At 38.9% G+C, this 22,486-nt stretch overlaps 1 protein-coding gene across 1 annotated transcript in view; it reads right to left on the reverse strand.

Annotated features, from left to right (window-relative positions):
• The window catches only part of Map7d2 (MAP7 domain containing 2), a 55,530-nt gene that overhangs the window by 24,851 nt on the left and 8,193 nt on the right, over positions 1–22,486 (reverse strand). The window contains exons 3-5 of the mRNA XM_032889631.1: positions 10,845–10,956; positions 9,578–9,676; positions 7,331–7,441 (exon numbers count right to left, since the gene is read on the reverse strand). Coding sequence (XP_032745522.1) covers positions 7,331–7,441; positions 9,578–9,676; positions 10,845–10,956 — 322 coding nt within the window. The remainder of the gene's footprint in view (positions 1–7,330; positions 7,442–9,577; positions 9,677–10,844; positions 10,957–22,486) is intronic.

Consider the following 22,486-nt stretch of genomic DNA (forward strand, 5'->3'; position numbering starts at 1 on the left):
AATGGCTGAGATCAAAAACTCAGGTGAGAGCAGATGCTGGTGAGGATGTGGAGAAAGAGGAACACTCCTCCATTGTTGGTGGGATTGCAGACTGGTACAACCATGTGGAAATCAGTCTGCGAGTTCCTCAGAAAATTGGACATTGAACTGCCTGAGGATCCAGCTATATCTCTCTTGGGCATATACCCAAAAGATGCCCCAACATATAAAAAAGACACGTGCTCCACTATGTTCATCGCAGCCTTATTTATAATAGCCAGAAGCTGGAAAGAACCGAGATGCCCTTCAACAGAGGAATGGATACAGAAAATGTGGTACATCTACACAATGGAATATTACTCAGCTATCAAAAACAATGACTTTATGAAATTCATAGGCAAATGGTCGGAACTGGAAAATATCATCCTGAGTGAGGTAACCCAATCACAGAAAAACACACATGGTATGCACTCATTGATAAGTGGCTATTAGCCCAAATGCTTGAATTACCCTAGATGTCTAGAACAAATGAAACTCAAGACGGATGATCAAAATGTGAATGCTTCACTCCTTCTTTAAAAGGGGAACAAGAATACCCTTGGCAGGGAATAGAGAGGCAAAGATTAAAACAGACACAGAAGGAACACCCATTCAGAGCCTGCCCCACATGTGGCCCATGCATATACAGCCATCCAATTAGACAAGATGGATGAAGCAAAGAAGTGCAGGCTGACAGGAGCCGGATGTAGATCTCTCCTGAGAGACACAGCCAGAATACAGCAAATACAGAGGCGAATGCCAGCAGCAAAGCACTGAACTGAGAATAGGACCCCCGTTGAAGGAATCAGAGAAAGAACTGGAAGAGCTTGAAGGGGCTCGAGACCCCATATGTACAACAATGCCAAGCAACCAGAGCTTCCAGGGACTAAGCCACTACCTAAAGACTATACATGGACTGACCCTGGACTCTGACCTCATAGGTAGCAATGAATATCCTAGTAAGAGCACCAGTGGAAGGGGAAGCCCTAGGTCCCGCTAAGACTGAACCCCCAGTGAACTAGATTGTTGTGGGAGGCGGCAATTGGGGAGGAACACCCATAAAGAAAGGAGGGAAAGGATTGGGGGATGTTTGCCCGGAAACGGGGGAAGGAATCTTACTCGAAATGTATATAAGAAATACTCAAGTTAATTAAAAAAAAATTAAATTAAAAAAAATCAGTCAGGGAGTGGTTTTAGTTTTCTCCTTCAGGGAAATGTGGGGGGAAACCAACCTTTTCTTGTTTTTGTCATCAGTGGGTGGGTTGGAACTAAGTCCTGAAACTAGAACAAGTTTCAAACTAATGTTTTGTTTTGTTTTTTAACACCATAATTTTCATTTAAAAATTGAGACTGAAAAGACCTAAAAAGAAGAGATTTCCAGAAGAGATATACACTGGAATTTTAAAATTCAAACAGAGACTGTTGCAAATACATCCCTTTTTCTCCCTAGCCTGTGAAACATCCTGAATACTGCTGAAACACCTGGATTATGTACAAATGTCCGCAGGACAGGTCTCCAATGCTGCTCTTCAATGCTGTAATTCTGATGCAGAGCCTATGGATATTCTTTGCAAAAGGCTGTCAAAGTGCACCATTACTGCCTTCTGTGTGATTTTTAAAAGCAGCTGTGGTTTATAACAATGGGCTATGGCCTGACTCTACTTACTTTACCTTTTCCTAGTACATGTATCTAAGATACATTCTTTGAAAATTTAGAATTTGATTCTGAATAATCTCTCAACATGATATATCTTTCTGATTGATATGATTTACATTTTTCTATATTTTCTTCTCCTCTTCCACTTGCACCCCTAAAGATACTCTGTTTAAAAAGAGGCTTGTGCAAGTGTAGTGAATAATTGAGAAATCAAGTTTTGGATGCTGAATAGAATACAAGAAAAACAAAAGTCTGCTTATAGTGGCATGGGGGGGCAGTGTCACAAAGAAATTTGTAATCTTTATTTTTCAGAATTACTCTAAGAAGTTCTCTTCTACAGAAAACTTCCCACAATGCCTTTGCAAGCTATGGTACACACAGATTTCTAGGTCTCGACTGTACATAACAGTGTTACTGAGCTAACTGTGATGGCCATTTTTTGGTATACTGCCATTACAGCACACTGATATACTATCCACATTCACCAGGTAGATAGGCCAGTGTCACCAACAGAAGGGGACTTTGGGAATGATAGCCTCAGGCAGTCTTTCTGGAATCACAGACCGAAATGAATTACTACCACTGTTCTAAGCACCCTGGGGCAACTACGGTGCTGGAAAACTACAGTAGGAGTTCATATGGGGGAGTGAGTCTCATGATCAATGAAATCCCCTGCTCCAAGTGCCCTGAAGTCCTCACCTTCTCATTTTCCATAGGAAGCCATGAACCCTCAAGAATGATATTTGTACATGTTTTTTTTTTTTTTTTTTTTTTTTTTTGGACTGGGGGACCCGAACCCAGGGGCCCTACGCTTCCCCCAGGCAAGCGCTCTACCACTGAGCTAAATCCCCAACCCTGTACATGTTTTTTAACATTATATCATTGCCTGAGACCTGAATTGAAGGTGGTCAGGAAAGCTTCAACTTACTGGTCAGAGCTGGGCTGGGTCAGGTGAAAAAAGATTCAGAAGGAACAAGGAAGCAACATGGCTGCCTAAGACAGACCTTTAAGATTAGTGGTATTCAATTCTACTTTTAAGCTCACGTTACCTAAAGGTTACATTTAAGATCAATGCCACAGGCTGGCCTTAGCCTTATCTTGTTGTGTGGTGTCCCACTGGTTTAAGACATGGCCATGGGTTAAGAGTATACACTATTCAGAAGAAAGTGTTCAGATGTGTTCAGAAAGTGTTCAAATATCTAATAAACACCCCTTGTCTTAACTCATTTCAGTAAACACATCCTGGGTAATTACTAGAGACTGGAAGCTTGTGCCTTGTCTTTCCTAGACTTTGTCATTCATTTTCCCCCTTGGTGGATATTGTTGTATATTCTCTCATCATAATGAATAAAAGAGGTGAGTATATCTGTATACTGAACTTTCTGAGCAAATCTGAGGAATCCATGAAACATTTCTCCTTCTAAGAATGAGGATACTTCCTACTGGCTATGAATTTAGGGTTATTGTTGAGGTAAAATCAGCATATCATTTAATCTCCCCCTTTAAATGTCCAGCTCATTGATTTTAGTATATTCATAATCATAACCGAGTTATGAATAATTTTAAGGCTCTCAAATGAAACCTTTTATCCGTGAAGCAGTCACTAACCTTCTTTCCCTTCCCTCCATGTTAAACATTAATCTACCTTCTGTTTCTAGTATTTACCTATTTCAGATATTTTATATAAGCAAAATCGTATAATTCGTGATGTTTGTAACTTCCCTTTTTTACTTGGAATAGTTTCAAACTTCATCTGTTAGGTATCATCTACCAGCAACCAGCATGACTTTCCTAATTAAGCTGAACAATACATTATAGATATGCTTCATTTTGTTTGTCCATTCGAGCTGTTTCCACTTGTGGTGACTGTGAATAATGCTGCTGCTAAGAACATTTACCTTTGAAGTGCTTTTAATTTTTCTAGCTCTATATCTAGGAGTAGAAGTGCTAAATCACATCATAACCACTTAAGAGGTTTTATAGCCAGACAGAGTGACACGTACTGGCAATCTCAATACTTGGGAGATAGAGGTGGAAAGATCAGGAGTTCAAAGTCAGCTTCAGCTACATTAGTGAAGTAGAAACCAGTCTGGACAACATGAGATCTTGTCCTCCTCAGCCAAACAAAACAAAACAAAATAAAAACAAAAAAGAAAACACAAAAAAAACCCCAGATCCTATGTATGTAACTTGATGTAACTGTCAATGAATACACTGTATCTTGGAATGTGGCCTTATATACACACTGTGCTGTTCATCTGCAAATGAATAAAATGCTTACCCTCTTAAATCTTGACATCATGTTCTAATCTTATTCAATAAAGGAAGGCCACTGATAGTCTGGTCCAGTGTTTGTCAGACTTTAATATGCAGGTTAGGGAGGGCCTCAGAGCTGGTCTTTCTACAAAGTTTCCATCACTGGTCCATGGATCACGTTTTTGAGTATGGCTCTAGACATTTGTTTAGCTTTTTATACTGTGCCAACTACTGTGTTTTACCTTATTTATACTATGATCTCCTTTAATCCTCATAATTTTTAAAAAAGATTTATTTATTTTATGTGTGTGAGTACACTGTAGCTGTCTTCAGACACACCAGAAGAGGACATTGGATCCCATTACAGATGGTTGTGAGCCACCATATGGTTGCTGTGATTTGAACTCAGGACGTCTGGAAGAACAGTCAGTGCTCTTACCCACTGAGCCATCTCTCCAGCCCCTCATAATTTAATATTACATTTTTGAGACATAGTCATGCTATTTTGCACAGACTGGTCTCAAACTCATGATCTTCCAACTTTTGGCCTACTAAGTAGCCAACATTATAAGCATTTACCACAATATGTGGCTTTCATTACAATAAATACTTTCACTTTATATATGAGCAAACATGAGTAGTAGCTGTGGAATTCCAAGGGGAAAGATATATGTGCTAGTTCTAAAATAAAAAATCTCCTAAAAAAATTCTACTAACCTCCACAGTCTATCAAGTTGATTTTCCACTTGATTCACATGTCACCAGTCATAAAATAATTTACTCACCTATATATTATTCAGCTTTAAAACAAAAGCAACAGCAAAATACTGTCAGGCAGAAAATGCTATTAGCCATTGAAAGCATTTCATAAAGGCAGCAAAGGAGAAGCAAAATGCAAAAATTCAGGAATGAATCCAAGGCTGATGAAAAGTGTTTCAGGGATTTTCTTTGATTTTGCAGCTTGGACTCTTTTACCTTAGCCTGCTCAGAGAGCATGTATGTATTTCTGCTGCTGCTAAAGAAGGCTGTGTAGGTGTCAGCAGTCTTGGAAACAAGAAAGGTTTCTATGGAACTAAGGTGCATGCAATGAGCTGAGGGATGGAATTAAACTGAGTTTTTAAAAAGAATTAAAATAAAAGAGAATAATGTTTAAATAAGATAGTAAACGATGGCATTTAACGTTTTGTTGGCAGAACAACCGTGGAAATAAAAATAACTCTAACAAAGGATGGTTTTGGAGTCTGTCCCAGTAAAATCGAACAAATAAAATCACTCAAGATTGTAGACGAGTTCATTCATTCTCTTGTGGCATCAGAATTAATTCAACACACTAATTTACCTGAGCTACACAGGTGAGCTATAGGTGTGTAATGGTGCACAACTATAATCACAGCATCTGAGGACTGAAGTAGGAGAATCCTGTGTTTGATGCTAGCCTGGACTACACAGTAAGAACCTATCTCAAAATCAAAATAAAGCAAAACAAACAAAAAATAAGCACAGTGACCTGTATTAGATGAAGAGAATTAACCCCACTTCCAAAATATTTTTGGACTCAGTTACTAAATACATATAGCACTGGAAAAACAAAGTTCATGCCCAATTTACTAATTTTACACTCATTTTCTTAGAATCCTGCTCTTTTCCAAAGAGGAAATAGAGGGGGAGTGGATCTAGGGAAGAGGAGAGGTAGAGAGGTGCTGAGAGAAACAGAAGGAGGGGTAACTATGGTTGAACTGTATTGTGTGAGAGAAGAATGTATTTTCAATAAAAAATTGAAAAGTTTTAATATGCTTTTAATTTAAGTAAGGGCAAAATTACACCAATGGAACAAAAATAACAGCCAACCAATTATTGGCTTTAATGGACGACAGCAGGTAGGATTCATGATACAAAATTCATTGACCCCTGGATGTTATGATTTACACCTAGCACATGGGAGTGGAAGTAGTAATATTAGGAGTTCAAGGCCAGCCTGGCCATAGAATGAGGTGCTGTCTCAAAAAGAAAATCAGAATTAACAACAAAATCTCAAAAAAAAAGAAAAAAAGAAAAAAAAAAAAAAAGGAAAAAAAAATCCAATAACTAAAATGTTTTGGTTTAGGGATCTAATATATGACAATGAATATTGTTTAGATGGCTACTTAGTAAAAGTTATGGAGATTAAAAAATTTCAATTTAGCATACACATACAAGCAGATAATTCAGTTGTCAATCATGAAATGTCATGTTTATGTTTATGTTCATCAATACAAAAAAAGAATTTAAGATCAACCTATAACCATGTGATCTAATGAATATGTGGAATATGTTCCCTGAACGAATAGCCATAGAGTTCAAAGTGTTAAGTATTTTCTCTTCAAACCCTTCCTTCTATGTTTGAGTAGCTACCCAGAAATTGGCATCAGAAGTAAGCAGCATGACGACACTTCTGGGAACTCTATTACATGCATCATGCCTCTGGGATGTAAGGATAAAGTCAACGCCAGTGAGTAAAAACCAGCAAGGTCCAGCAGTCTCTTCCAAGTCACAAGCCTCTTCTTTGCTCACCCCTTGGTGATGACCTGACAGCCTCAACAGTCTTCTAGTACCTGACTTCCCTTTATCTGTGCTTTAGGATAGTCTTGTTACACAAGGAGAGACCTCTCTTAACCTACGTATAGTAAAAGGCAAAAATTCAGGCCTCCAGTGATTCTTCCAAGCCTTCATTAGAACACATAGGTTCTAAAAGTAGTGGATGTCCCTCTATATATACTGTCTCCCAAAATATTGCATTAAAAGTTTGTTCATGTTTTTTTTTTTTTCTTTTTGGAGCTGAGACCGAACCCAGGGCCTTCGTTTTGCTGGGCAAAGTGCTCTACCCACTGAGCTAAATACCCAACCCCCAAAAAGTTTGTTCATGTTTTACCTTTAAAAAAAAGATCCGGGGTTGGGATTTGGCTCAGTGGTAGAGCGCTACTAAAGCAAACCTGGTCGTCCCAACTCGAAAAAAAAAAAAAGATCCCTACTTCTGTATTTTGTTTTCATTTATAAAATAGGCAGGCCTATAAACCATGAATGAATTTACAGTCCTATTTTTTCTGTTATCAAGTCCTCCAGATAACTCTGACTAATCAATTTTCTAGCTAATCAATTATATTATATCACTGACCTAGCAGGTGCTTTAAAAAAGAAAACTCCTCTATGCCTTGTGGAATAGGTTCTTGCAAATTAGAAGACTATCAATTCCTATCAGTTAATAATGACCTTTCTTTATGGAACAACACCAAAGTCCTGTAAACCAAACCATAGTGGTTAGGACAGTGGTAAGATTTATAGGAGATTTTCCAAAAAGGCAATGTTAAGATGCTCAACCAGAAAGAAGCAAACTGGAGAGACAAGGTCTACTCATTCACTTGCCTCGGTCTGGGGAATAAGATATTGCCACGGTGGATGAAGACAGGTGTTTACTCATAGGAGGTTCCGTCTGCTTTGGCAAATTCATGGTTGATGTTGAAAGTTTGTCACATGCTGTAGAGAAATGCATTAAAGACATTGATTTTCTACCACTGTCGTCTGTGAAGTCCTATCTCAAAGTGTCCTTCCTGTTCTCATCCACATATATTCAGTGGTATTCTACTGCAGCCCAGTGTACTGCCTCCATTAGCTGAATCTGGACATGTCCAGGCTGCAGTGGCCACTGGTTTGCAATGTCTTCACGGTGCTCTTCTCTTTAATTTAAATGTTCAAACTCATTCAAATACCCAGCTAAAAACATGTTAATCCCATCTAGTATTTTCTTGTGTCCAGAGACATTTAAACATATCTACATCAAACAAAAACAAAAGTAACCTAGACCCAGGGACAACAGTTCTTAGAAATACCTAATATCTTGACTAAAACTATGTGTGCTGAAACAGAATATTTCCTGAAGTTTATCTGAGGCTCAGGTTGGGAAAAGAATGTAATTTGTAATGCAAGGAGTTAGTTTGTGTTGAAAGTAGCACTAACTTTAGCAGTTGTAGATTTTCTTCCTATTTTTAAGAGAAAGCATCAAAACGCCTCCTCTGCAAATGCTTTAACAGTATACAGTAAGAATTTAAACATCCAATCCTAGATTTGGTGTTTTTATGTTTCAGTCATTGTTTTCGATTGGCTTCTAAATTAACTCATTACAACCAAAAAAAGAAGTGCCGACAGTGCCCCATGAAGCTACGCTAGAACCTGAGGCACAAGTCACACTACACATACATTGCCATCAAGGAAGCTGACTCCTAATACTTTCAAAATTTAACTCATGTTTTCAAATGAGAAGATTCCTCATATCTGACAATTCTGCTGACCGAGTAGCAATATTAAATAATTTAAATTAAGGTAAAATCAAGGTATAACATTTTAATTGAGACTATATAAAATTCTTACTTAAAATGATGTATTAAATTTTAACACTCCTACTCTTTAATTTTAACAATACTTTAATTTTCTAGAAAAATAAGCAATAAATTAAGTACACAGATCTCCCTTTTCGCCTCAACTCTGACTGGCTTGGCACAGCACTGTGTGTAGAAAGTCAATGTCTGACTTGGAGATGTCCCTTAATCCAGTGCTTGCAACGCCAAGAGTTCTCTGGGGAAGCAGGGGAGAGGAGGGGAGGGTAAGTAGAAGGCAATTCATTATTTTGTTTAACATGGATCATTCTGTGGTTTGATTTTTACAAACTCAGCATTAAAATATTATCTCATCTTGCTATTTTTGACATTCATACAGGTTGTATGTCTGAGTCACTCACCTCACCTTGTTACTAGCTTTACTATGGGGAAGGCCAAGTCTCAACCTCTATAGTAAAATCTGTGCTGCTTAGCACTACCAATAAGGATATTCTGTGTCAAAGGAATATGAGAAATCAAAGATATTTATTCCTATTATTAAAATGCCTCTCTATATTATTCATAAATACTGCATCCCTTCTATATCTCATTTTCAGTTTACCAGTCAAATAAATTCTAAAGTCATTATTTCTAAAGTCATTATTAAATGAAAACAAAGTTTTGCTGGCTCTGGTCTCAATGTAGACCATAGAAAAATTTCATGTTTATATTTCCCATGTACTGTACTTTTAGACAGAGATAGAGTCTGGCACAAAGCCAAACTGTCTGATTACATAGAATCTCCATGTTAGTACTGATAAGTTCCCTACCACGGCCTCTCAAACAGTTCTCCAGAAATTCATTACATTAACCAAGCCCAAGTATTCTATTCAGAATCTGTGATTTCTGTGTGATTTGTTTTTTCACCAGAAGTAAAAAAAAGTACTTTGCTACTTGAAAAGTAAAACAAGATGACTAATGAGACTGCTAAATGTCTAAATGCACAAAAGTCAAATACTGATGAGATTTTTAAAGGCAGAAGTTAGCAAGCTGAGGATGAAATGTGTCCAGGACACTAAGATATAAAGCATGCAGCTCTGTGATGACAAAGGAACGAAAACATATGGGCATGTCATCCACAGCTTTAGGGGGAAAAGTCATGACAAGCCAGACCAAGAAATCAATTGTGAAAGTGATTTCACTTGTGAGTGACTTCACACTTGAGACAGACATAGTGATGGAGGAGGGTGATCAGAACAGATCTCACAGAACACTATGGCATGATGATGCTCGTGTATACCGTTGGTGGACTCGGCAGCAGCTGTAGCGGTCCCTGTGTCCGAAGGGGGGATGCTGGCTGCTAAAGTTAGAGGAAGGGGTGGGCTATTTTCTGATTCACCTACACAGAAAAAAAATCAGAGCAAAGACAGGTAAAAGAAAAAGTTCCAATTTGTTGGTGCATTTTAGTTTTTAATAAAGAAATTAGAAAAGTAACAAACGAATTATTGCCTTTTGAAAAGAAAAAAAGTGTATTCATGTCAAATGGTTAAAATCACAAGATGGTAAGGTCAAGAGACAGTAATTTACACATGTGCTCTCAGAAAGAGGGAGTATACAACTCCTGAACAGAGTACTGCTAGCTCGGAAACAAACCATGACACTGAAAAGCAGGAAGTCAGCCTGATAGTGTAATAACCCGTCAGTTGGGCCTTTGACATTTTAAAGATGATTATGAATTAGATAATGAAATAAAGAAGCTGCTTTAAAATAAAACCAGGGCAACAAATGGGAAAAAAGGAAACCACCCAGCCCTTCTTAGAAGCAACTGCTGCTTTTCCAGGCACTTCTAGAGCTGGGGCTGTGCCTTCTGCCATTTCCCTTTCCTAAAATGAGACTGTTTTTGGACTTGTGTGCTCAGTTCGGCTACTAGGCTCTGTGTTTATTTTCTTTGCTTTTCTCTCGCTCTTCCCTAAAGTCCAGTATTCATGCTTCACGTATAGGACAGCAAAAGGAATGACAGCTCCCCTTTATGAGAAATGCATACACATTCAGGAAGCATAGCAGTTTAAGCATTCAGTAATACCAACCAACCAGAGCTCCCAGGGACTAAACCACCATCCAAAGAGAACACACGGACAGACCCATGGCTCCAGCTGCATATGTAGCAGAGGATGGCCTTGTTGGGCACCAATGGGTGGAGAAGCCCTTTGTCATTGTAGGGGTGGGGTGGGGAGGGGAACACCCTCATAGAAGGAGAAGGGGGAGGGGATAGGGGGTTTATGGACGGGAAACTGGGAAAGGGAATAACATTTGAAATGTAAATAAAGAAATATCCAATAAAAAAAAGTGGAAAAAGGCGTCTTTAAAAGCTATGCACAGGGGTTGGGGATTTAGCTCAGTGGTAGGCGCAAGGCCCTGGGTTCGGTCCCCAACTCAAAGAGAGAGAGAGAGAAGAGAAAAGAAAAAAAAAAAAAAAAGCTGCGCACAGATCTTCCAATCTTGCAGACATCCAGTCACGCCCGTGATCCCCACAGGGCCCTGCAATGCAGAGATAGCATTAGACTCACCATCACGTCCTCCAGGCCCTGAAGCTGCTGATCCTGCCCATGAGCACTTCTTCTTCAGCTCTAGCTGCTGTGTACGCTCCAGGGAGCGGCGCATCATTGCTTCCAGACGCTCCTGCCCAATTTTAAAAAGGCACAGAACTTTAACAGAAACAGTATAAATCATTCAGCCACATTGCACTGCTGCTGCCTTAGTGCTCCAAAAGAGTCACCAAATGGGGCTCTCTGTGCTCAGCATCCCAAAACTCAGGCACATGTGCTCTCTTCACTTCACCAATGCTTTTAGCTGGGGTGGAGAGTAAACAATACAGCTAGGCTACCGACGGTTCTCCAACCACAGACTGTGAACACTGCATCCTGTCCTGTCTGTCCCCTCCCCTCTCCTCCCTGGGGAGAAACTGTTGCTATGCCAGCTCCACTTGCTTATGAATAATGCTCAATAAGCATTAACTCTTTCAAGTCTGGATAAGAACTGAAATTTGATCCTGGTACGAAATACAGCCTTTCTTTATTTTTCTTTTCTTTTCTTTTTTTTTAGTATAAATTTTTTTCTTTTTTTTTCATCTTTATTAACTTGAGTATTTCTTATTTACATTTCAATTGTTATTCCCCTCCCCGGTTTCCAGGCCAACATCACCCTAACCCCTCCACCTCCCCTTCTCTATGGGTGTTCCCCTCCCCATCCTCCCCCCATTACCGCCCTCCTCCCAACAATCACATTCACTGGGGGTTCAGCCTTGGCAGGACCAAGGGCTTCCCCTTCCACTGGTGCTCTTACTAGGCTATTCATTGCTACCTATGAGGTCAGAGTCCAGGGTCAGTCCATGTATAGTCTTTGGGTAGTGGCTTAATCCCTGGAAGCTGGTTGGTTGGCATTGTTGTTCATATGGGGTCTCGAGCCCCTTCAAGCTCTTCAGTCCTTTCTCTGATTCCTTCAACAGGGGTCCCTTTCTCAGTTCAGTGGTTTGCTGCTGGCATTCGCCTATATATTTGCTATATTCTGGCTGTGTCTCTCAGGAGAGATCTACATCCAGTTCCTGTCGGCCTGTACTTCTTTGCTTCATCCATCTTATCAAGTTTGGTGGCTGGAAATAGAGCCTTTCTAATTGAAAGCATAACCTATTTCCGATTTGAGAGAATTTAAATTAAAGTATAATTTGAAAGTTTTCAGCCTTGTGTAACTTTTAAGGAAAGCATATGATTTTGAAACCTACTTTGTAAAGCCCCATTTTCATCTTTGGACTGTTTCAACATTTTCTGCCCATGTTACTCTTAAAAGAAAAAAACACTGTAGGGTTGGGATTTAGCTCAGTGGTAGGAGCTTGCCTAGGAAGCGCAAGGCCCTGGTTGGGTCCCCAGCTCCAAAAAAGAACCAAAAAAAAAAAAAAAAAAAAAACACTGTATACTTCCAAGATTTAACAAAGGTACAGAAAATAAAACACCTAAGCCTTGCTACAGTTAGGTATATGTGTGTAGGTGGGGGTGGGTGGGTGGCAGGGACTAAGTAATTTTTAATTAGAAAATAAAAACCGTTACCAGGCTTCTCTCTTAAAAGAGGATTTATCAAATTATCCATATTAACCAACGTGTTACTTTCATAAAGCTGTCCTTGACAGTGAATTGAAGGTGTTCTAATTCTGCATCTTCACTACCTCAATGACAATGCAAATCCTAGTTCCCCCCTTGCCTCTACTAGAGAAGCCTAAGGTAAGGGTGGTCATTACATTGCAGTGCTCTGGGAGTAGATTAACCTTATTGGACTCCAAAATATGTAGCTAGAATTTTTGGTGACTTATAAAAGGGGCAAAAAATTGATTTAGGACAGAAAGAACTGAGTAATCATGACTTAAGCATTAGTGTTCTAGTTCAGAGTCAAGCACTCTCCAATCATGACTGTACATTTCGTGGATGTCCTATCCTGATAACCTTGAACCATTACATTCTGATGACTAGCAATAGTGGTCTTCCAGAAAATTGTTGGAACTAGGAGGGAATAGAACTTTACAACACTGGATGAGTGAAATATGGTCACTTGAGACTTAGACTAAATAGTATTTTATTAGATGAATTTAAACAAAATGTACTTAACTAGCAGCCTAATTTGTTTTAAGTACTGCACCCTAGAATAAATTCAATTCAGGGTGAGTTTTGGTAGATTTTCTACATGTCAAAAGGACCAGAAGGGCTAAGGGATAAAGAACAAAAACCACTGAAATCAGCCTTATAACTGAGCAGCTATAATTTTGAGAAGGCAGAATTATAAAGAACTGCTTGTTCTCCTAAAGCCAGACATACCCCTAGGAAACTTAGGAAGAAAAAAAAAACTTCAGAAAATCTATTCATGATAACCACCCTCAATTTCCCAAGTGGCTCCAGATTACAACACTGGGGGCTTGTTCCTTTGGACTCTGAGTAGATTTGTGATCCACTTTTTAGCCCTCTGACCAGTTTACATTTCTGTCCTTTAATTTACTCACCTATAAAATGAAGATACTATTATCTATGTCACCATGTCATATAAGGTTAATTACTAGATCTAGTACTTAAGGTAGTTAACTCTTTTACCAGTGCTGAAGGAATCTGAATTTGAAGGATGATTAAAAAAACAAAACAAAAACAGCTAAAACAGTGGCTTTCAAACTTTAGTGTGGATGTTATCAGAACCCGCCCCCAAATGATTTAGATTTTATTCCTAGGATTTCTCAGTAATCTGTGGTAGTTCATTCTTATATTTATTTCTGGCAGTACTTGGGATTAGAACTAAAGACCTTCCACAGGTTAAGCAAGAACTGAACTATAGGGGCTGGAGAGATTGCTCAGTGGTTATGAGTACTGACTGCAGCACTGATTGCTCTTCCAGAGGTCCTGAGTTCAAATCCCAGCAACGACATGGTGGCTCACAACCATCTGTAATGGGATCTGGTACCCTCTTCTGGCCTGTAGGCATACATGCAGGCAGAACACTGTATAATAATAAATAAAGCTGTTTTTTTTTTAACTCTATCTCACCATAGGAGGACTGACTATCATTAAGAATATAAATGACAATGAATGCTGGCAAATGAATGCTGGGGAAAGGACTCCACCAATTTCATAGTTACTGGAAATGAAAATGAGTGCAGCAGCTATGAAGTTAGAATGGAGATCCCTGAAAAAGATAAATCTACATTAACCATATGAATGACCAAGTTGTTTCACTGGTGCACAAATCCCTGAAGGACTACTCTATGTCACCACAACATAGAGATATTTGCATAGCCATGTTTACAGCTTCTGTACTTACAATGGCCAAGATAGAAACCACCCTACATTCCTATTAATAGATGAATAGGTCAAGAAAACGTGGCAATTGGGAGAAGGAAAGGACCTATAGCATAATCTATCTAAAGAGATGGCTCGGGGTTGGGGATTTAGCTCAGTGGTAGAGCGCTTGCCTAGCAAGCACAAGTCCCTGGGTTCGGTCCCCAGCTCCGAAAAAAAGAAAACAAAAAAGAGATGGCTCAATGTTTTAGAGTATACATTGCTCTTGCAGAAGAGCTAGGTCTGGTTCCCAGAACTCAGGTCAGGTGGTACACAAGTGCCTGTCACTCCAGCTCCAGGAGAATCTGAAGCCCTTTTCTGGCCTCCACATACACATAAATAAAAATCAAAATAAAATCTATTTGTAAAATTGCCATACTGGAACTCAATAATTTATATACCAATTTAAAAATTAAATAAATTAGGGGCTGGAGAGATGGCTCAGCGGTTAAGAGCACTGACTGCTCTTCCTGAGGTCCTGAGTTCAAATCCCAGCAACCACATGGTGGCTCACAACCATCTGTAATGAGATCTGATGCCCTCTCCTGGTGTGTCTGGAGACAGCTACAGTGTACTTACATATAATAAATAAATCTAAAAAAAATTAAATAAATTAGTTAAAAGGCAAATGATTTAAAATGTGTGGTTTCTATATACAATGGATTTTAAATTTTTTATTTTATTTTATGTGTATGAGTGTTTTTCCTGAAGGAATATAAGTGTATTATGTTTGTGCTTGGTGCCTATGGGGGCCAGAAGAGCAATCCAGAGATGGTTATGAAGCACCATATGGGTGCTAGGAATGTAATGAGTCCTCTGCAAGAGCAATAGGTTCTCTTAAACACAAAGCAATCTCTCCAGCCTGGCAATGGAGTTTTATTTAGCCATAATGAAGAATGAAATTATGTCACTTGCTAGAACTAAAGATCATGATGAGCAAAATAAGCCAGACTCAGATATGCACCATGTTCTTTCTCATACATGAAAAGTAGATATAAATATAAATTCATATGATTTTGTAAACATATGTGACATAAAAGTAAAGGAGGACTGATTGAAAGTATCACATCTTTCAGATAAGGAATTTGTATTAAACTATACATACATACATACATACATACATACATACATTCATACATACATAGATGTAACATGAAAATAGAAAACTGACTATTAGGGTTGGGGATTTAGCTCAGTGGTAGGGCGCTTGCCTGGGAAGCGCAAGGCCCTGGGTTCGGTCCCCAGCTCCAAAAAAAAAAAACCCAAAAAAAAAAAAAAAAAAGGAAACTGACTATTTGGGGGAAGGAGAAGTAGGAAAAGGTAGTAGGATAGTAAATATTGCCAAAACACCATAATATATATATGCAAATATGAAAACAAAATCCATTATGTTCTATGTTAACTGAAACTAGTATTAGTATAAACAAACAAACAAACAAATAAATAAATAAATAATAAATGTCAAGAAAAGTTCTGTAGTACAGAATGGTCTAGACACTGTTGTCTGGTGGTCAAAGGAGGCAGAGAGGGAGGGGGAAGGAGAGGGAGAGGAAAAGGGGATAGAGGAAGAGGAGGGAAGAGGGAAGAGGAGGGAGTGGGAGAGGGAGCAGGCAGAGAGAACAAGCTATATCTTCTCTACTGCTGCTTCTGTACGTGTTCGAGGATGGAACTCAAGCCCACAGTGGTCCACAAAAGAAAGGGCTCTTCACAAGAGGTCTCCTCTCTACAGATTTCTATATGTAGCCAGGTAGTTAACCAAGCCCTCTAAGAATAGACAGTCAAGTTTTTGTTTGGGTAAATTCAAAAATGTCTTGTTCTGCACCCAGTGTGAGTCTTATTAGCTACTGAGCAATGAGAGTATGAGAAGTTTAGATGGGTCAACCCAACTTAAAGAGGTGAAGCTACTCGAATCTTTTCTTAATTATGTGTTAGCACAAGAATCAAGAGTTGATCTTTTTCTAAATCCTACCTTCTGGGCAATTAGTCAAGTAGCTACACTGAATAAAGATTAGATGAGAATAATGCATTGTTCACCAAAACTTGAGGTAGCAAGCACTTGTTCTATCACTTAAATTCTGAAGGTACATGGCATATCAGATGCTATAGGAAGTCACTTGAAGGTGACTTCTACCAAGAATATTAGTTTGTTCAAGGACAGGGTCTCAATGGATACTGGACATGGGCTCCCTTCACTACTGCCACTGCTATAGTCCTGCCAATTGTTAAGACTTTTAAGAGTCAAGGTATTGGTTTTGCTTGATAGAAACAATGTTATTCCAGACATTCTGGTCTTGATGTAACTAAATCATTGGTGGTTTTGTTTCAGGATTTTTTTTATTTGGTTCTGGCCATTTCTAACCCCCTAAGGTGGTACTAAGGGATACTGAGACTACCCACTTCTGAGACTACCCACCTCCTAACATAAGGTTAGGAAGAACAACATTATGGACATCATGGAATATGAAGGGAATGGATAAAAGGGAAAAGAGGAGCTTACAAACCTCTAATGATCTTCAAAATGTCAGACCCAGAAAGGTAAGAATCCTCAACCCTTTCTAATATGCTAGAGAAGTAAAGTGGCCTATATCAGAAGAGTAATCTTTTCAATGAAGTGTTTTCTTGATTGGCAAGAGACAGAACATGACTAAAAGGTCTTAAACTTGGTACTGAGGAAAAAAAAAAACCTAAAAATGAGTCTATAGCCAGGTGTGGTTGAGCATTCAAACAGCCTTCATTGAGCTCTTCAAGAATAACAGAGATGATCACAGAAGGCTTCCTTTGGAGAACTTCCACAGTGTGGAGCAATCCCACGTCCATAAAGATCACTCACGAAAATATTTAAGTCTTTGCATTAGCAGTATACTAACCTGATGGGGCTAACTGGTTACCCTATGTGTAGAAAGTTCCTAAGCTACACCTTGGTCTCCTGGGACCCTGAGGGTGGGCATAAGTGACAAAGGCAAGCTTCTCCTCCCCTGGGTTGCTACATAACATTAGAAAACCCATCTCTCAGCATAGACCTGACCTACCAAAACTGTGCCATGTTGTTCCTAGGAAAAATAGAAAAGCATTTTCAGGTTATTCTCATGTTGGCCAGTGGTCAGAGCATATCGTCTATTATATTAAGGATAAAAGAAAGTACAGAATCAGAAAATATCCAGAGTTTAAACTACTACAGATTAGGCTGTATCAGAACTAACCATCTAACATAATATCCTTTAATTAACAAGGAGTATGAGACTGATTACATTAAGTACCTCTAACACTAATGTTCTATAAAGAAAAATTATGCACAGAAATTGCCTCCAAAGTGTACCCTTGTGACAGTGCAGGATGTGCTGAAGCATGAGAAGCATCTAATATGATACTGCATAGTGTTCTTTCCTGGGAGAAGTTGTTACAGGCTTTTTCCTGAATCAGCAGGATGTCAAGAATTAAAATGTGAACGTAAGGGAGAAAAGGGACAAACTCTAAGTCATCAAGGAATGGAGGATGGGAAGAAAATGGGCAAGTCCAGTGACTCATGAAAAACAAATAAGCTAAGAATGGATAAATCTATTTGAAATTACCCAAACACCTTCTCATGCATTGGCTTCCCCTTCCAATACTGAGGATTGTACCTAGGGACACAGATGTGTTAGAGAACTGCTCTATCATTGATATATACTCTCAGCATTTAACTATTTACTTTGAGATCTCACTAAATTGCTCAGGCTATCCTTGAACTTGTTCAATAGCCAAGATGTCTCCTGAACCTTTACTCTTCCTGTCGTAAACTCTTAAATAGCTAGGATTACAGACCTGTACACCAGACCTATGTGAATTTTGTTTTGTTTTCATTTTTGGATTTTTATTTGGAATTTTTATTGATACATGTACTAATATATCCTAGGTTAATCTCAAAATGTCTATAAAAGAAAGAATAAATGTGAACTTCTGAACCTTTAGCCTGTATTTTGATATGATTTATTTTTTTTAATAGTGCAAAGACTGTTCCGTATCTTCTGGTGCTCTATTTTGACTTTACCTCCACCAATGTCAACTAAAATAACTGGAGAGAGTCTCACATTTCTAACAAGTATTCTGTACTAGGTGACTGCTAGGCACATTTATAAGTAATCTTCTTCAGTCCCAGTACCTTTGGTTCTAAGGAAACAGAGTTGGAAGGGGGTTGCTCTAGCTACAAGTTGCTTAGTGATAGAAATCAGGTATATAAACTGAGAGTAGAAGCCACAGCAATCAGACTGAAGCTAGCAACAGTGAACCACAGATAATAGTTTTGCTTATATGTCTATCTGCTAACAAAAACAAATAAATCATCAAAGGTGGATCTCATAATGTGTGCTTCAATCCATGGTCAATGTGCATATGTCCTCTTTAAAATTAAAAAAGAGAAAGTGGACTCTGGCTGGGGAAAGCAGGTAGGCTGACTGGAATCGTCATAGCTCCCTCTGCTCCTCCAAATCCAATCCTCCAGCTTCATCCTCAGCTCTGCAGCAGAACACCTGCCACAAAGCCAGTCTCACCAGGTAAACAGGTAGGCTAACTGCAAATCTTCACCTTTCTCCATTCCGCCAAGTTTAGTCCTCCATTCTCCTCGCCAGCTCTGTGGCAGACCTTCTGTTGTGGATTCTCCTCTCTCTACCCTCATCCCCAATGAACTAAGCAGATTCTGATGGAACACACTGATTTTTCTCCCTCCTGTGAACCCTTTCAGGTCCCCCCTAAGCCCATGCCTATTCCTAGGTGTCACCTCCTAATATCCAGAAACACCTTTTACCTGAAATTCCCAGTGATCACACTGAACAGGATCCCAGAGAAATTTCCTATCAGGCACCACACAGACACCACTCTCTCCTAAAATTCAGAGAGGGCAACAGAAACCAAGGTACGAAATAACCACCCAGCAAAGACAAGACCAGATATCAGCACCTCCCCCCAATCCTAAATGTCTAGATATCAACATGAAAACACAGTCAGGATAGTAATCTCCACTAAAGCCCAGCAACCCACTCAGCAGGCCCTGAGTACTTCAACATTGCTGAAGTAAAAGACCTTAAAATAGCCTTTATGACTAGGATAGAGATTCTTACAGATGAAATAAATGAATCCCTTAAAGAAATGAAAACACAAACAGTATAAGGAAATAAATAAAACTGTTCAAGAAGACCCAAAAGTCAAAATAGAATCAATAAGGAAAACACAAACTGAGGGAAATCTGGAAAGAAAAAAAAATGTAAGAACCTAAAAAACAAAAAGCAAACACCCCCCCCAAAAAACAAAAACAAAAACAAAAAGCAAACAAAACAAAACAAAAACCCCAGGAACCTCAAAAGCAAGCCTCACCAACAGAATAGCAGAAATCAAAGCAAGCATCTCAGACACTGAAGACACAATAGAAGAAATAGATACCTCTGACAAAGAAAATGTTTTTAAAAAACAAAACCCAAAAAACTCCTGGCACAAAATATACAAGAAAGTGGGATAATATGAAAAGACCAAATATAAGAATAATAAGGATGGAAGGAGAAAAAAAAAAAAAAACAGGCCAAAGGCATAGAAAATATTTTCAACAAACTCATAGAAGAAAATTTCTCTAACCTAAAGAAGGAGGTACCTATCAGCATATAGAACACCAAATAGATTGGACCATAAAACAAAGTACCCTTGTCATGCCATATACTAACCAAAACATTAAATATACAGAAAAAAAAGAATACTGAAAGCTTTAAGAGAAAAAGAATAAATAACACATAAAGGCAGGTCTATTAGAATTACACCTAACTTCTCAATGAAGTCTCTAAAAGCCAGAAATGCATAGACAAATGTGCTACTGACTATAAGAGCTGACAGTAGCCATCACAGACTACTATACCCCCGAAAACTTTCAGTCATCATAGAGAAAATAAAAACATTTCAGGATAAAATCAAATTTAAGCAACATCTAGATACAAATTCAGTCTTAAAGAAGGCACTAGAAGGAAAATACCACCCTAATCAGGAAAATACAGGAAACAAATCATCCTAGACCACCTACCCATCCCACACACATCTTCAACAACACCATAACCAGTCAACTAACCACTATCAATCATCACCACCACCAAAACAATAGGAATCGACAAACACTGCTCTCAACATCAGTGATCTTAATTTCCCAATAAAGAGACACAGACTAACAGAACGAATGTGAAAACAGAATCCATCCTGATGCTGCTTCCATGAAACACCTTAAGAGCAAGAATAGAAATTATCTCATGATAAAAGGAAGGAAAAAGATATTTCTGGTTTAGCCATTTTAATATCTAGTAAAACAGACTTCAAAGCAAAACTAATCATCAGAAGAGATAGGGAAAGAAACTATGGTGGTTTGACTAGGTATGGCCCTACAGACTTAGGTGTTCAAATGGTTGGTCCATAGGGATAGTACTATTAGGATGTGTGGCCTTGTTGCAGTAGTCATGGCCTTGAGGGAGGAAGTGTGTCCCTGTAGAGGAGGGCTTTGAATTCTCCTATACTCAACCCACATCCAGTGTGGCACAGTGTCTCCTTTTGCCAAGGAGACACTTTTGTACAATTTTCAGTGCCATGTCTGCCTGCAAGCTACCATGCTCCCTGACAGCCATGACACTACTGGAGTAAATCCCTGAACCTGTAAGCCAGCCCCAGTTAAATGCTGTCCTTTATAAGAGTTGTAGTGCTCATGGTGTCTCTTCACAGCAGTAAAACCCAAAGACAGACATTACTCATCAAAGGAAAAATTCACCAAAAGGACCCTGTAATACTTAACATCTGTGAACACCCAAATTCATTAAAAAACCACTTATACAGCTTAAATCATATATTGATGCTAACACGTTGATAGTGGGTAAATTTAATACCCTGTTCTTACCAATAGACAGACCATCAAAACAAAAGAAATGCTGGAGGGGGCTAACTGATGTTATAAACCAAATGGACCTAACATATATTTATAGAACATTTCACCAAAACACAAAAGAATAACTCATCTTCTCTGCACCTCAAGGAACTTTCTAAAAAACTGAGCGTATGCTCAGACACAAAGCAAATCTCAACAGATATGTAACAAATCTGAAATAACTCCCTGCATCCTATCAGACCACCACAGACTAAAGCGAGACATCAACATCAGAAACAACATTCAACTATTGAATGAAAAATGGTTCAATACAGAAATAAAGATCTTAAAGACTATTTAAGAATTCAATAAAAATGAAAACAGCAAAATTAAGGGGCAGAATGAAAGTGGTTCTAAGTGGAAAGTTTACAGGCTAAGTGCCTACATTAAAAAAATTGGAGAGCTCTCCCTGCCCCACATGTGGCCCATACATATACAGCCACCAAACCAGATAGTATGGATGAAGCGAAGAGGTGCAGGCTGACAGGAACCAGATGTATATCTCTCTGAGAGACACAGCAGAATACAGCAAATACATGGAATGCCAGCAGCAAACCACTGAACTAGAGAACAGGACCCCCCGTTGAAGGAATCAGAGAAAGGACTGGAAGAGCTTGAAGGGGCTTGAGACCCCATGAACAACAATGCCAACCAACCAGAGCTTCCAGGGACTAAGCCACTACCCAAAGACTATACATGGACTGACCCTGGACTCCAACTTCATAGGTAGCAAAGAATAGCCTAGTAAGAGCACTAGGGGAAGGGGAAGCCCTTGGTCCTGCCAAGGCTGAACCGCAAGTGAGCGTGGTTGTTGGGGGAGGGGCGGTAATGGGGAGGATGGAGAGGAACACCCATAGAGGGGGGAGGGGGAGGTTAGGGGATGTTGCCGGGAAGCCGAGGAAAGGGAATAACAATCAAAATGTAAATAAAATACCCAATTTAATAAAGATGGTGAAAAAAGAAAAAAAAAAAAAAAAAAAAAAAGGAGAGCTCTCATATTAGTAACTTAATAGTACACATGCAAACTCTAGAACAAAAAAAAAAAAAAGGCTTACAACCAAAAGGAGTAGCCTGGAAGAAATAATCAAAATCAGGCTGAAATGAATAAAACCAAACCAACACACACACACACACACACACACACACACACACACACACACACACACACACACACACACACACACACACACACAACACACAACAAAGGATTGATACAATGAGAAGTGAAAAGTTAGTTTTTCTGAGAAAATCAGCAAGAGTGACAAACCCTTATCCAAATTAACTAAAAGGCAGAGGAATTTTAAAAAATCAAAATTCAAAATGAAACAGGAAACATAACTCCACGTAACAGGACTAAGCAAATCCAGAGCATCATTAAACCTGAATTCCACCAAACTGAAAAAACGTAAAAAAAAAAAAAAAAAAA

The sequence above is a fragment of the Rattus rattus genome, chromosome X, assembly GCF_011064425.1.
Source record: "Rattus rattus isolate New Zealand chromosome X, Rrattus_CSIRO_v1, whole genome shotgun sequence".
In the NCBI taxonomy this organism is placed as follows: Eukaryota; Metazoa; Chordata; class Mammalia; order Rodentia; family Muridae; genus Rattus; species Rattus rattus.